This window comes from Carcharhinus amblyrhynchos, chromosome 15 (assembly GCF_965287045.1).
Source record: "Carcharhinus amblyrhynchos chromosome 15, sCarAmb.v2.hapA, whole genome shotgun sequence".
Classification (NCBI taxonomy): domain Eukaryota; kingdom Metazoa; phylum Chordata; class Chondrichthyes; order Carcharhiniformes; family Carcharhinidae; genus Carcharhinus; species Carcharhinus amblyrhynchos.
In genome coordinates, this window is record NC_137338.1 from 28,278,009 (window position 1) to 28,292,023 (window position 14,015).

The window sequence follows — 14,015 nt, forward strand, 5'->3', positions numbered from 1 at the left end:
TTGACTGGCTGCAAGCTAAGTAGGGGGGCGCAGACGTGTGTGTGGGTAACATGAGTTACACCCAACCTGCATTCCTTAAAGTATAGAGGCATATTCGCTGCAGGGGCTGGGGGAACTGGATCAAACATGTTTCAGAGGAGGAATAGAATGACCACTGGAACATGATGCACTGTGCATGGTTGCACTCCAACTGCAAGCTAAGGGAGTGGTTTATCTGTGGCTCTGGTACCCCTCCCCATTGAGATGTGGGGTGCACAGAGCCACATGCATGTAGTCAATGGCATCCTGGAATACTAGCCATCCCCTTACCCTGGCACTATCACCTTCCTACTCCTGCTGCTTCTATCTAGTATTAGAGAAGACTATGAAGTCCCCCTTCCTTATGGACAGGGCCTCAATCACCTCCCTGCTGCAGCAATGCAAGGTTAATGGTGAGATTTTACCAGCCTCGACAGGTCCTGAAGCATTGAAATTGAGACCCACAGTGGTATTAACTCTGACAGTGCCATTCTCAGCCTGACTGCTCAATCTACATGGCTCACATTATACATATGCTATCGGACACCTCTGGGCATAGCATGCTGAATGGGGCATGCTAGTTGTGGCTGGAGGCAGACCAACTGCTATTTTTGGACCCCAGATTCCCATCGCACCACCACCAGCAGTGTTAGAGTCCAATTTTCTTCGAGTCATACAATGCAGAAGAGGCCATTTGGCCCATTGAGTCTGCACCGACGCGTGAGAAACAGCTGAACTCCCACTTACCATGTACCAGCACTTGGCCAATAGCCCTGATGTTATGATATGCTAAGTGCTCATCCAGATACTTTTTAAAGGATATGAGGCATCCTGCCTCCACACCCTCCTCGGCAGTGCATTCCAGACTGTCACCACGCTTGCGGTAAAAAAGCTTTTCCTCACATCCCCCCAAACATCATTTTGAACTGATGTGCCCTCATAACTAACCCTTCAACTAAGGGGATGCACTCTGTCCATACCCCTCATAATCTTGTACACCTTGATCAGGTCGCTGCCTCAGTCTTCTCTGTTCCAATGAAAACAACTCAAGTTTATCCAACCTCTCTTCGTAACTTAAATGTTTCATTTCAGCATCCTGGTGAATCTCCTCTGCACCCCCTCCAGTGTATTCACGTCCTTAATTGTGCAGCCCTTCAATGTGTGATAAAGCCATCCACGGTTTGTGATTTGTGACCAGATTACTGAACAGACAGAATTTGGTACTAAATTGCTCTATGTCAGTGGTAAACAGCCATAATGTAAAGTTAAAAAAATGTATCCAGCCTCCCACCCTCACCAATCAGCCTTCTCATCTGTGTGTGTGTAAACTGCATGTCAGAGATCCTGTTCTGCTCTACAAAACTTCTTTGCAGTTAGAAAATGCAAAGCAAAAAGTGACTTCCCAGAATTACATTGGACACGTTTCCTGTAAGAATTCCAATGGTGTGGAGAGGCCGACCATCCTGATTTCCTGTCGTGGACAAGGCCAAATAAATTTCACTCTTTTTAAAGCCAAAAGTCACATTCTTGAATTCTGTTCTGCAGTAGTCTTTTCAAAGAGAATAGTGGAATGCAGTTCAGAGGCACACCCTGCCTGACTCATAGCTCCACCTGTACATTGAGAAAGAACCACCATCTAAACAACACCAGCCCTTCTGTACCTGAGGCAATCACTCCATAAACTCCAGCACTGGGTCCAAAAGTGCTTTACTGAAAACCCCACCCTCCTGAGCCAGTGGGGAAACAATCTGAGTTTCAACACTATTCAGTAGATTAGCAGACACATGCCTCTGCTCACATGATGGCGATTTCAAACAGACATGGGTGGAGATCAAAGTCACCGTAAGATTTATTACTTGGAAGGGAGAAATGTGCAGGGGAGGATTCTGGGAGTGGCTCGAGGTGAATTGCACCTTCAGAAGGCCAGCACTTGATACAATGGGGCAAATGGCATCCTTCCATGCAGTAACCATTTTATTCCATGATTCTATATATATGATTAAAATCTAACACTGAATTTAAGTGTAATCAGCTTGTTTTATGTTTTAATGAAGTAGTTTTGGACACAGATTGAACAAAAACAAAATTAACCACAATTTTTACTTCCCCTTCCTGTACACCCTTTGGAAGGAGTAACTTGACAAGGAATTATTCAATGAGTGGCAAGACAATAGGAAGTTGAAAGGGCATGTTAGTGAGGTGGTGAAGAAGGCATATCGGACACTTGCCTCTATCAATCAAGACACTGACTACCAATGCAGGGAAGTCAGGTTAGAGTTGTATAGAACTTTGGTGAGGCCACAACTGGAGTACTGTGTGCAGTTCTGGTCGCCACATTATAGGAAGGATGTGATTGCACTGGAGGGGCTGCAGAGGAGATTCACTAAGATTCTTCCTTGGGATGGAACATTTAAGTTATGAAGAGAGATTGGGTAGGCTTGGGTTGTCTTGTTGGAGCAGTGAAGGTTGAGGGATGACCTAATCAAGGTGTACAAGTTTGTGAGGGGCATGGACAGAGTGGATGCGGAGCAGCTATTCCCCTTAGTTGAAGGGTCAGTCATGAGGAGACATAGGTTCAAAGTAAGGGACAGGAGGTTTAGGGGGGATGCGAGGAAAATCTTTTTTACCCAGAGGGTGGCAACGGTCTGGAATGCGTTGAGAGAATGAGAGGGCGGGAGAGGCAGGTTGCCTCACATCCTTTAAAAAGTAAATGGATGAGCACTTTGGATTAGGTGTAAGGTCAGGTGTTTCTTGCATGTCAGAGCAGACACGAAGGGCCCCCTCTGCACTGTATGATTCTATGACACAGCTAATGTTGTGTTTCAGGCTTCAAAAGACAATATTTGCTCTCAGGTTTTTATAGAGCATTACTTATATGTGATCTTCAGCAGTGCATCATGTCAAGCTCCTTGACCATGATCCAATCTTTATCAGATAAATACAAATGCACATCCAGCAAGAATGATTGGTTAGGGATCAGAGGCGTGAATTTGTTCCCTTCCCAAATATTGAGGCCAACTAACTCAGTTCAGACTGGGAGCTTGGAGTTATGATCTTGTATGGCGGGGCTACTCACTTGCTGATCCTACAATTTAAATTCTAACTATAAAATGGACAGACTGGTCATTTATTTCATTGCAGTTTGGGGACGTTTACAGAACACACTTCTGGTTGCAGTGTTCCCTTCAGCGCTACACTTCAAAGGTACTTTTTTGGCTGTAGAGCACTTTGGGACAACCTGGAGTCACGAGTGATACTACATAAAGGGCAAGTTCTTCTTAACATTGGTCCAACTAATCCATACCAGCTTTTACACTCCACCCAAGCCTCCTCTCGTCTTTCCACTTTTAAATTATCGTCAAAACCCATTTCTCTTCTCCTCATGCTTATCCAGCCTCCCAATAACTGCATTTATATTCCATTCACTTCAACCCTCTCTGGGGTTTGGAGCTTCACGTTCTCACCATCCTTACAGTACTTCTTGGTGATTATTTTATATTTATGGTCTTTGGTTACGCTGTTCCCCACAAGAGGAATCAGTCTCATGCTGTCAGAACATTTGAGAATTTTAAATACCTCTGTTAGGTCACTTCTCAATCTTCTTAATTTGAGAGAAAGGAGACCCAACGTGTCAACTCTTTCCTGAGATGCATATCCACATATTTCTGATATCATTCTTGTAAATGTCCAGTGCCTCAATAGATTCTTTATAATATGTTGACCAGAATTGCACGCAGAACTTTCATGTGTGATCTAATCAAAGTTTGATACATCTTAAGCAGAACTTCCCTACATTTCAATTTTGTTCCTCTGGAGTCATGGAGGTTTACAGTATGGAAACAGGCCCTACGGCCCAACTTGTCCATGCCGTCCTTTTTTTAAGCACTAAGCTAATCCCAATTGCCCGTGTTTGGCCCATATCCTTCAACACCCATTTCATCCATGTAACTGTCTAAACACTTATTAAGAGACAAAATTGTACCACCTCTACTACTACCTCTGGCACCTTGTTCCAGACACTGATCACCCTGTGTGTGAAAAAATTGTCCCTCTGGACCCTTTCGTATCTCTCCCCTCTCACCTTGAACCTATGCCCTCTAGTTTTAGACTCCACTACCTTTGGGAAAAGATCAGCTAGATGCAGACTATCTAGCTGATCTATGTCCCTCATTATTTTATGGACCTCTACAAGATCACCCCTAAGTCTCCTATGCTTCAGGCAAAAAAGTCCCCATCTATCCAGCCTCTCCTTATAACTCAAACCATCAAGTCCTGGTAGGATTCTAGTAAATCAATTCTGCACAGTTTAGTAATATCCTTTCAATAATAGGGTGACCAGAACTGTACGCTAGAAATAAAGCCAAATAATTGGTTTACTTTTTTATGACCTTGTTGACCAATGGCTCAACTTTTAGTGATTGGTGTATTTGTACTTCGAGTTCCCCTATTCCTCGAACCCAGATAGACTCACATCTTCCAAGTAATAAGTGAGCTCTTTCATCTTCATACAGTGCTAAAGTTGTTGATGCAGATGACCCCTTTTTCCTTTTCCAATTATTTATCTGGCCAATGAGACAGAGCAATACTTACTCCAGGAATCCTTCCTCCTGTAGAAATAACAGCTTTCTATCCACGAGCTTGTCCTTGTGAGAAATGTGGTTACAAAGGAGATCTGAAAGCAAGCATCAGGAATGTGACTTTAACTTTCAAAAAAGAATTTGGGCTTTTCCATTTATTCGAGAAATAACATTGACAAATGTAACCTTGGAATGAAACTGACTACAAAGTCCACAGAATCAGTGGAAAAGAATCCCTTCAGCCAACAAGCCTGCACTGATGCATTAAATGCCCTGACCTGCCAACCTAATCCCACTTGCCAGCATTTGGCCCGTAGCCTTGAATGTTATGACATGCCAAGTACTCATCCAGGTACTTTTTAAAGGATGTGAGGCATCCCGCCGCCACCACCCTCCCAGGCAGCGCCTTTCCAGACCATCACCAGCCTCTGGGTAAAAAGATTTTTCCTCAAATCCCTCTTAAACCTCTCACTTTCAACTTGTGTCCCCTCACAGTTGACCCTTTAACTAAGGGGAACAGCTGCTCCCTCTGCACCCTGTCCATGCCCCTCATAATCTTGTGCACTTCGATCTGGTCGCCCCTCTGTCTTCTCTGCTCCACAGGAAACAACCCAAGCCTAACCAACATCTCTTCATAACTTAAATGCTCCATCCCAGGCAGCATCCTGGTTAATCTCCTCTGCACCCTCTCCAATGCATTCACATTCTTCCTATATTGTGGTGACCTGAATTGCATACAGTACTCCAGTCGTGGCCTCACCAAAGTTCTATCCAACTCCATCATGACCTCTCTGTTTTTGTAATCTATACCCCGATTGATAAAGGCGAGTGTGCCATATGCCTTTATCACCACCCTACTTACCTGCCTTTCCACCTCAGAGATCTATGGACAAACATGCCAAGATCCCTTTGTCCTTCGGAACTTCACAATGTCAGACCTTTCATAGTAAACTTCCTTTTCAAATTACTCCTTCCAAAGTGCATCACCTCACATTTCTCAGGGCTAAATTCCAGCTACCACTTATCCACCCATTTGACTATCTCGAGTATGTCTCCTTGTAAGCCAAGACACTCAATCCCACTGTTAATCACCTGGCCAATGTTTGTGTCATTGGCAAACTTACTGATCCTACCCCCCCACATAGTCATCTATGTCATTTATGTAAATGACGAAAAATAGGGGGCCCAGCACGGATCCCTGTGGTACGCCAGTGGTCACTAAAGCAGCCATCTGTCATCACCCTCTGTCTCCTACCACTAAGCCAATTATGAATGTACCTTGCCAGATCACCCTATATCCCATGTGCATTAGCCTTCTTAATAAGTCTCCCATGTGGTACTTTGTCAAAGGTTTGGCTGAAATCCATGTAAACGACATCAACCATACTATTCTCATCAACGCACGCAGTTACATGCTCAAAAAATTCAATCAAATTTTTTAAGCATGACAACCCTCTTACAAAACCATGCTAACTACCCCTAATCAAACCTTGCCTCTCCAAATGGAGATAGATTTCCTCCTTCAAAATCTTCTCCAGTAATTTCCCAACCACAGATGTGAGACTCACTGGTCTGTAGTTCCCTGGCTTGTCCCTACAACCTTAAATAGTTGGACCACATTACCTGTTCTCCAGTCCTCTGGCACCTCCTTGGTGGCCAGGGAGGAATTAAAAATTTGGGTCAGAGCCTCTGCAATTTCCTCCTTACCTCCCACAACAGCCTGGTCCATAATTCATCCAGACCATGAGATTTGTCCACTTTTAAGCCTGCCATTACCTCCAATACCTTGTCACTCCCTATGATAATTTTCTCTAGAGCCTCACAGTCTCTCTCCCCAAGTTCCATAACGACTTCCTTATTCTCATGGGTGAAGACAGATGTGAAATATTTGTTTAACGCCCTACCAATGTCCGCTACCTCCACCCACACATTTCCCCCTTGCTCCCTAATGGGCACTACTCTTTCCTTGGTTATCCTCTCCCCATTGACATACATATAGAATATCTTAGGATTTTCCCTACTTTTACCAGCCAGAGCTTTCTAATATCCCCTCTTTGCTCTCCTAATTGATTTCTTAGGCTCCATCCTGTACTTGCTGTACTCCACCAATGCCTCTGCAGACTTATTCCTCCTATACTTATTAAAAGCCTCTCTTTTCCTTCTCATTGTACCCTGAACGTCTCTGGTCACCCGTAGTTCTCTGGGTTTGTTACACCTCCCTATTACCATAGAGGGAACATGTTGGGCCTGTACCCTCCCCATTTCATCTCTGAACACCCTCCACTGCTCTTCTGTAGATTTCCTCATAAGTAACTTGGTTCCCATCTCCTTTGGCCAGATCCTGCCAAATTTTGTTAAAATCTACCCTTCGCAATCCAAAACCTTTTTCTGCACCTTGTCAATTTCTTTGTCCATCACAAATTTGAATTGATCCATGTTGTGGTCGTTATCACCAAAATGCTCCCCCACCAACACATCAACCATCTATCTGGCTTCATTCTCTAGAATTAGGTCCAGCACAGCTCCTTTCCTTGTTGGATCCTCTACATATTGACCCAAGAAGTTTCCTGTATACATTTTAAGAACTTTACTCCATCTAAGCCCTTAACATGATGCCTATCCCAATTGATATTGGGAAAGTTGAAATCACCTAATATAATTATCCTCTTATTTTAAAGTTTATTTATTAGTCACAAGTAAGGTTTACATTAACACTGCAATGAAGTTACTGCAAAACTCCCCTAGTCACCACACTCTGGCGCCTATTCAGGTCAATGCACCTAACCAGCACGTCTTTCAGACTGTGGGAGGAAACCGAAGCACCCGGAGGAAACCCACGCAGACACAGGGAAAACATGCAACCTCCACACAGACAGTGACCCAAGCTGGGATTGAACCCAGGTCCCTAGCACTGTGAAGTAGCAGTGCTAACCACTGTGTCACCATGTCACCCTGATTTTTACACCTCTCTGCAAATTGCATACATATTTGCTCTTCAATTTCCCTCTGACTATCAGGGGGTCTATAATAAACACCTAGCAACGTAGCTGTCACCTTTTTATTCCTAAGTTCGAACCACAAAACATCATTTGATGCCCTCTCCGAGATATCATCTCTCCTTACTGCAGTAACTGCCTCCTTAACTAATAATGCAATGCCTCCTCCTTTTACCCCGCTCCCTCTGTGCTCAGTTACTAACCTCTGGAAGCCATGATGAAGAGATACCATCAGAATCCCCAAGCAGATAGGAGATAGGAAGAAACATAGTGGGGGGTGGGGGGAAGAACGTTTAACTATCTTTGATGAATTATATAGATTGGGTGTGATAATAGGTTTACACTCAGACAGATTTTATTGTCTGATGAAGTCAATGGCCCCATCTCCCTCCTCACCAGTGCCATGAATTTCCAATAGGTGAAAATTACCTCCAAAAGTCTGTTTTTACACACTTATTTTCTCAAGATGGCATCGGAGCGGGGCAACTTCTTGCAAGCTGTGCCCAGCACACCTTCTAATTCTATCTTTTACTCTCATTCTATGCTTCTAAAACTTCATTCTAGCTCTTTTAGACTCTCTAACAATGCTGTAGTTCAATCTCTCACAGATTTGGCAATCCTTAGGTACTAAGTTGATCTTTCTCTACATCCTAGCTATGACTGTAACACTACATTCTGCACCCCTTTCCTTTTCTATGAATGGTATGCTTTGTCTGTAAAGCACACAAAAAACAATGCTTTTCACTGTATACTAATACATGTGACAATAATAAGTCAAAGCAAGTATCAAACTTGCCAGTGGCTGGTTTTTAAGCATCATTTAAAGATGTTGGGGGTACTACTCGTCTCTTCCCAGCCTTAATGCCAGCTGGGGAACTGGAAAAGGGACAGAAAGTAACTGGGGAAATGGGGACCATTTATTGCCACAACTTCCACACAATGTTCCTCAACACAGAAAACTGAAGAACAGGAGTGAGATGGACACAGCCTTCTCTCAGCTGAGGTACAGGGACAGCACCCTCACCTTTATCGACATACACCACATTGTGTGGATTACTGCTCGCAAGAAATCCATATTCCAGTAGGAGTCGCTGGTTGTCATGTGGACCGTAGCAGATGAAAACCTGCGCATATCGTCTGCATTTCGAGATTGTTCGGATTTCATAATGTTTGCTTTTCTGGTTGAAAGCAGCTGTCACCTGAAAGCACAGAAGTACAAGTTAAATCCGATTTATGTCAACTTTGAACTAAAATGGCTAACTTTGCATTTAACTCCGTCCGTAGCCTAACCCCTCCCCTAACTCTGTAACCTCCTTCAGCCCTAAAACATATTCAAGAACACTAACTCCGCTATCTTGTGTCGCCATCACCACTCCCTTCATCTAGGTATTGGACCTTTCAGTCTTTTAAAACTCCATGTTCTGTAATTCCCCCAAGCCAATCAGTCTCTCCACTTCCCTGTAAAACCCATTTCTTTGACCATGATTTTAGAGCTATCATCATATCCATATCATAAAATATTCTCTTCTCCCTCATATGAGCCGGTTCAGATCCTTTCCTGTGAGACCATGTTTTTGTGAAGCATTTTGCGCAAAAGATGCCACAAAAATGCAGGTTGTTGTTGTGAAACTTCTGAACTTTGTTGCCTTCAGCATGATGGGGAGATGCCGGCGTTGGACTGAGGTAAACACAGTAAGAAGTCTCACAACACCAGGTTAAAGTCCCAACAGGTTTATTTGGTAGTACAAGCCACTAGCTTTCGGAGCGCTGTTCCTTCATCAGGTGAGTCTCACCTGATAAAGCAGCAGCACTCCGAAAGCTCGTGCTACCAAATAAACCTGTTGGACTTTAACCTGGTGCTGTGAGACTTCTTACCGCCTTCAGCATGTAGCAGCGTTCCATTCTCTTCACCTAATCCCCACAGTGATATCTGCTGGTGGAAAGTGGAATTGAAGCTGAGATAGATAGAAAGAGAGACTGAGAGCATAGTACCTGCTCCCATCCAGGCAGTTGCCAACCTGGCTCTGAAAACAGTTGCTAGGAGAATATTGATCAACAGTTCAGACTGGCTCAGAGACAAGCATTTTTTTATCCTTCCTGTGGGGAATGAAATTAACATTTCGTTCCTGGCAGAGGAAACGGCAAAGCATTTGGCGAGCTTGCCGATTGGAGGAACAGTTGGATGGAAAAGCAACAAGAGGGAGGGAGGGGTCAGGGGGGAGAGAGGATGCAACAAGACACAACAAAGTAAAAGATTGGGAACCGTACCCAAATGTTAAATGAATACAGGAATATGTAGAGAAGAAAAAGGCATTTGTTACTTTGATGCCACATTGGTACAGGAGAGACGTGGCAGCAATAAAAGGTATTTGACGAAAAGCAAAGACTGCGGAAATCTGCAATAAAAGCAGAAAAATGCTGGAACAACTCAGCAGGTCCAGCAGCATCTCGGAGAGAGAAAGAAATAACATTTTGAACCTGTGTGACTCTTCTTCAAAGAGAGCAAAGTGTGATGAATTTTATCCTGTTTAAGAGGGAATGAAGCAGATGGAGCAAAATGGAAGTTAGGAGAGGTTTGACAAAAATTTGAGTAGGCCATTCATAATAGTCAACTATAAATCAGTGTTGTGTCACATCAGGGGCCGCACAGTGGCAGTGATTAGCACTGCTGCTTCAAAGCACCAGCGAACCGGGTTCGATTCTGGCCTCAGATCACTGTCTGTGCGGAGTTTACACATTCTCCCTGTGTCAGCGTGGGTTTCCTCTAGGTGCTCTGATTTCTTCCCACAGTCCAAAAGATGAGTAGGTTAGGTTGATTGGCCGTGCTAAATTGCCCTTTAGTATCTGGGGGATTAGCAGGGTAAATATGTGTGGTACTGGGGAATAGGGCTTGGGTGGGATTGTTGTTGGCACAGGCTCAATGGGCCGAATGGCCTCTTTCTGCACTGTTGGGATTCTATCGGAAACGTGGACTATCATTTCAGGAGGGGACGGCGATGGCAATACGGGGAGAAGAGCAGGAAGATCCCTTCAAAAGATAATTTAAATCAGCTCCGCTTGAAAGCAGCCACCTCTGCTGGCATTAACCATTAATGTATAAAAAGTCATGACAAAGCTTGTACATCCACGTGCTTGATAATGTATTTTAATTTAAACGTACTTGTTTTTCAATGACGTGAACTGTCTTCCTACCTGAGCAGAAGGGCTGTGATTCAGCAAGTCTAAGTACGGTGCCAAGGCGTAGACATCAGCCTCTGGTGACAAGAACTCACTTTGCTGATGCTCCATATAAACGGTCCTGGTATTGACACTGCACCAAGCCCAGCGGAAGGCATCGTAAGTAAAAACACTCTCTACAGGCTGAGAAAATAATGGTTGCAATGAGCTGAAGAAGCATTGCAAAGTAAGATACAGCTCCTGAACCGCACTCTTCTGCTGCCGAATCCTCTTAACCAGAGGGCTGGGAAACAGATTGATTACTTCCTCTGCTAAGTAAACTGGGCACGTGTATGTCATGGGTAAAACGTCAATATAGGGCTTCCATGAAGACCAGCTCCCAAAATGTCTCTCAGAAATGAGGAAAGTACACAAGGCTTGGAGGGCAGACAAAGACGGCTTCCACCTGGAAACAAAAAACTACATTTTAGGATTCTACACAATGCAACTCAGTACACAAAAGAAAACTTCAAATCTTTGCAAGGGCAAGCCTAACTAATGACAGTTGTGGTTCACTCCTACAGTAAATGATAGTCCATTAGGTAAGGTATGGAATCATTTAATTTTACAGCATAGAAGGATGCCATTTGGTCCATCACCTCTGTGCTAGCTCTCTGGCAGAGGTTTCCCTTTGGTCCCATTTCCCTACACTTCAATAGAAAGTGCTTTTTTAAGCCTATCAAGCCTACTGTGATGATATTAATGCAGCTGAGATGGATATATATATATATATATTTCTTTGTTTAAGGAAATGTTTAAAAATTCAGCTTTATGCTCCAGGCAGTCGGTATGTTTGTCAGGAATGCAGCTTAAATGCTGGGAGAGCAGGATAAGTCCTAATTTTAGCCTTGCAAATGGTCATGGCAAGCACAATTAATGGACCTTTGATTACTTAAGTTTCCTGGAATTTCTGTTTAGTGTGATTGACAGGGTTATGTGATGATGTGGGTTAAGTATGTGACAGAGAAAAGAGGCCTTTGCAGGAAGCAGTTTAGTTTGTAGCTGGAGACTGTTTGAAGTTAGAACGATTCTGCAGACTTCTGGAACTCTATCTTCTCTGAAAGCTTCAAGACTGTCTATACTTATAGCAAATATGTCCTATGCTTTAACAAAGCTTTGACAAAAGGTCATCTGGACTCAAAACATCAGCTCTTTTCTCTCCTTACAGATGCCGCCAAAGCTGCTGAGATTTTTCAGCATTTTCTCTTTTGATAGCAAAATATGTTCATCACTGCTAACTGTATTTATATTTGCATTTAAATCTGTAAGATGAATGTTGCTTATTTGGAACCGAAACAGTGATAAGTTAGAAATTAAAGTTATTTCCTTTTCATTTTTAAATATTGTCCAACTGTTAATAGTTAAGCTGCTTCATTAGTTAGTGTTATATTAAAACTGTGTTATTAAATAAAGCTTGTTTACTATAAAAGGTCCCTAATTTGTCAGTGCAATCACTCCTTTCCTCACATTTACGCCAAAACAGAAAAATTGTTGGGCCTAGTTTGGCAGTCTAATCTAATTTAGGGTTCTGGTCCAGGATTTAACACTATGCAATCTGGAAAAAAAAATTAAATGATTTGGGAACATCTTTGGACAACTGTGGATTGAGCATCACTGGACAAATATAAACTTCTATGTTTCCAACTAAGATTTTTTTAAATTATAAAATTGAACAATAGCATTGATACTGCCAGGTAAATTAAATGTCTGGAATGGGAATGCAAAGGCAAAGAACATTCAAGGACACCTGACCACAAGTAATGCTGTGTTGTATCACATTCACTCAGTTTTATCTGCCAAATATTAAAGAGTTGCTTTCAAAGGCACAATGTCTCCTCTAGGGCATATGCGGTTCTATGACTCAGATATTTAATTAGTTCCTCAGAGGCTTCACAGATTCCCTTTATTTACAAACTCGATTTCACTCCTACGAGTGCTTCAGGTACAAAGTCAGAATCTGGAGTGTCAGTAGCCCTGACACTCCTCTCTCTCTCTCTAATATTTATATAGATACAGATGAGGCTCTCTGATTGTGCAGACAATCATTACCTCCATCAGGGAGCTCATACTCCAAGAGGCCAAACTCATGGGCCTCATTGAGGTCATTACAGATATACTATGGGTTACTATTTTATGATTTCATCAGTGGAGCATGTTACTCAGCTCTTATGTTATCCATTAACACACTCCAATTGTTTTATCTGAAATAATTTAGTTTCATTCTCTGAGTAACCTCTCACAGCAGTCAAAATACATTCTCTTTGGTTCCCCCAATCCTTCAGGAAAACAGGAACAACATTATATTATTTAACTCAAATTCCATAAAATCATCTTAGCCCCTAACACAAGTCTTCCAAATTCTAAGCAGTCCCTTTTCCCAGCCTTCCAATACATTTCCAAGTTTTAATATTTGTTGGAATTCTCAAATGACTTCCCTTAGAATGTTGGTGAAAGATGAAATTGGAGTTTGTTTGCAGACTTCATCAGAGCACTGGCACCATGGCACAAGGATTAAAAGAGATGTGACCAGTGCTGTTTGAACCTTGCCTTCACCTTCCACTGGTCTTGTTCTAGAACCTATACATGAATAAGACATTTGCATTGCCTCCATTGTTATCTGGTGGATTGTATTTAGTCTCCATTAACAGAAGTCATTTGCTTTTTTAAGTAAGACTTCCAGTGGATTTCTATATCAGAATCTAGCACCATGGGGCCCAACTTACCTTGCGATGTATTCACCCAAATAACTCCTTAGGACAGTATTAGTGGTAAGCAGACACTTCTCCGGTAACGCAATAACCAGATCTCCTGGCTAAATAAGAAACAGGAATAAAGTAGGTTTAGGTTATTTATATTTTCTGTGTTTCATCTTCATGGAATTGGATGAAGCCTGGAGCAAAACCAAACAGCAAAGACCTTCTGGGCTGTACTTTAAAACTATAAATCTGCCATAGTATCTTTCCTCAAATCTGAAAATATTTATCAGAAACATCTGATACAAAAGTCTCGCCCATACAAAGCAGTATCTCTCAAGAAAGAATGAGCCAAGTGGCCTGTTCAGACTCTCTGTGCCATTCCTCAGCCAGCCCAAGGCGAAAGAGCAGCCCAATCAGTTAATTCACTCCCATTCATTGGTAATTTTGAGAAGCATCAGGGGAGCTGCCAAAGAAAATGAATCACAAACTGAACCACAGGTTACTTAACCTTG

General features: G+C 42.7%; 1 protein-coding gene across 2 annotated transcripts in view; it reads right to left on the reverse strand.

The window, feature by feature from the left end:
• setd4 (SET domain containing 4) overlaps positions 1 to 14,015 on the reverse strand; it is a 43,767-nt gene that overhangs the window by 12,718 nt on the left and 17,034 nt on the right. For both annotated transcript variants that reach the window (XM_080203677.1, XM_080203678.1), the window contains exons 4-7: positions 13,531 to 13,619; positions 10,784 to 11,213; positions 8,616 to 8,790; positions 4,609 to 4,690 (exon numbers count right to left, since the gene is read on the reverse strand). In XM_080203677.1, coding sequence (XP_080059803.1) covers positions 4,609 to 4,690; positions 8,616 to 8,790; positions 10,784 to 11,213; positions 13,531 to 13,619 — 776 coding nt within the window. The remainder of the gene's footprint in view (positions 1 to 4,608; positions 4,691 to 8,615; positions 8,791 to 10,783; positions 11,214 to 13,530; positions 13,620 to 14,015) is intronic.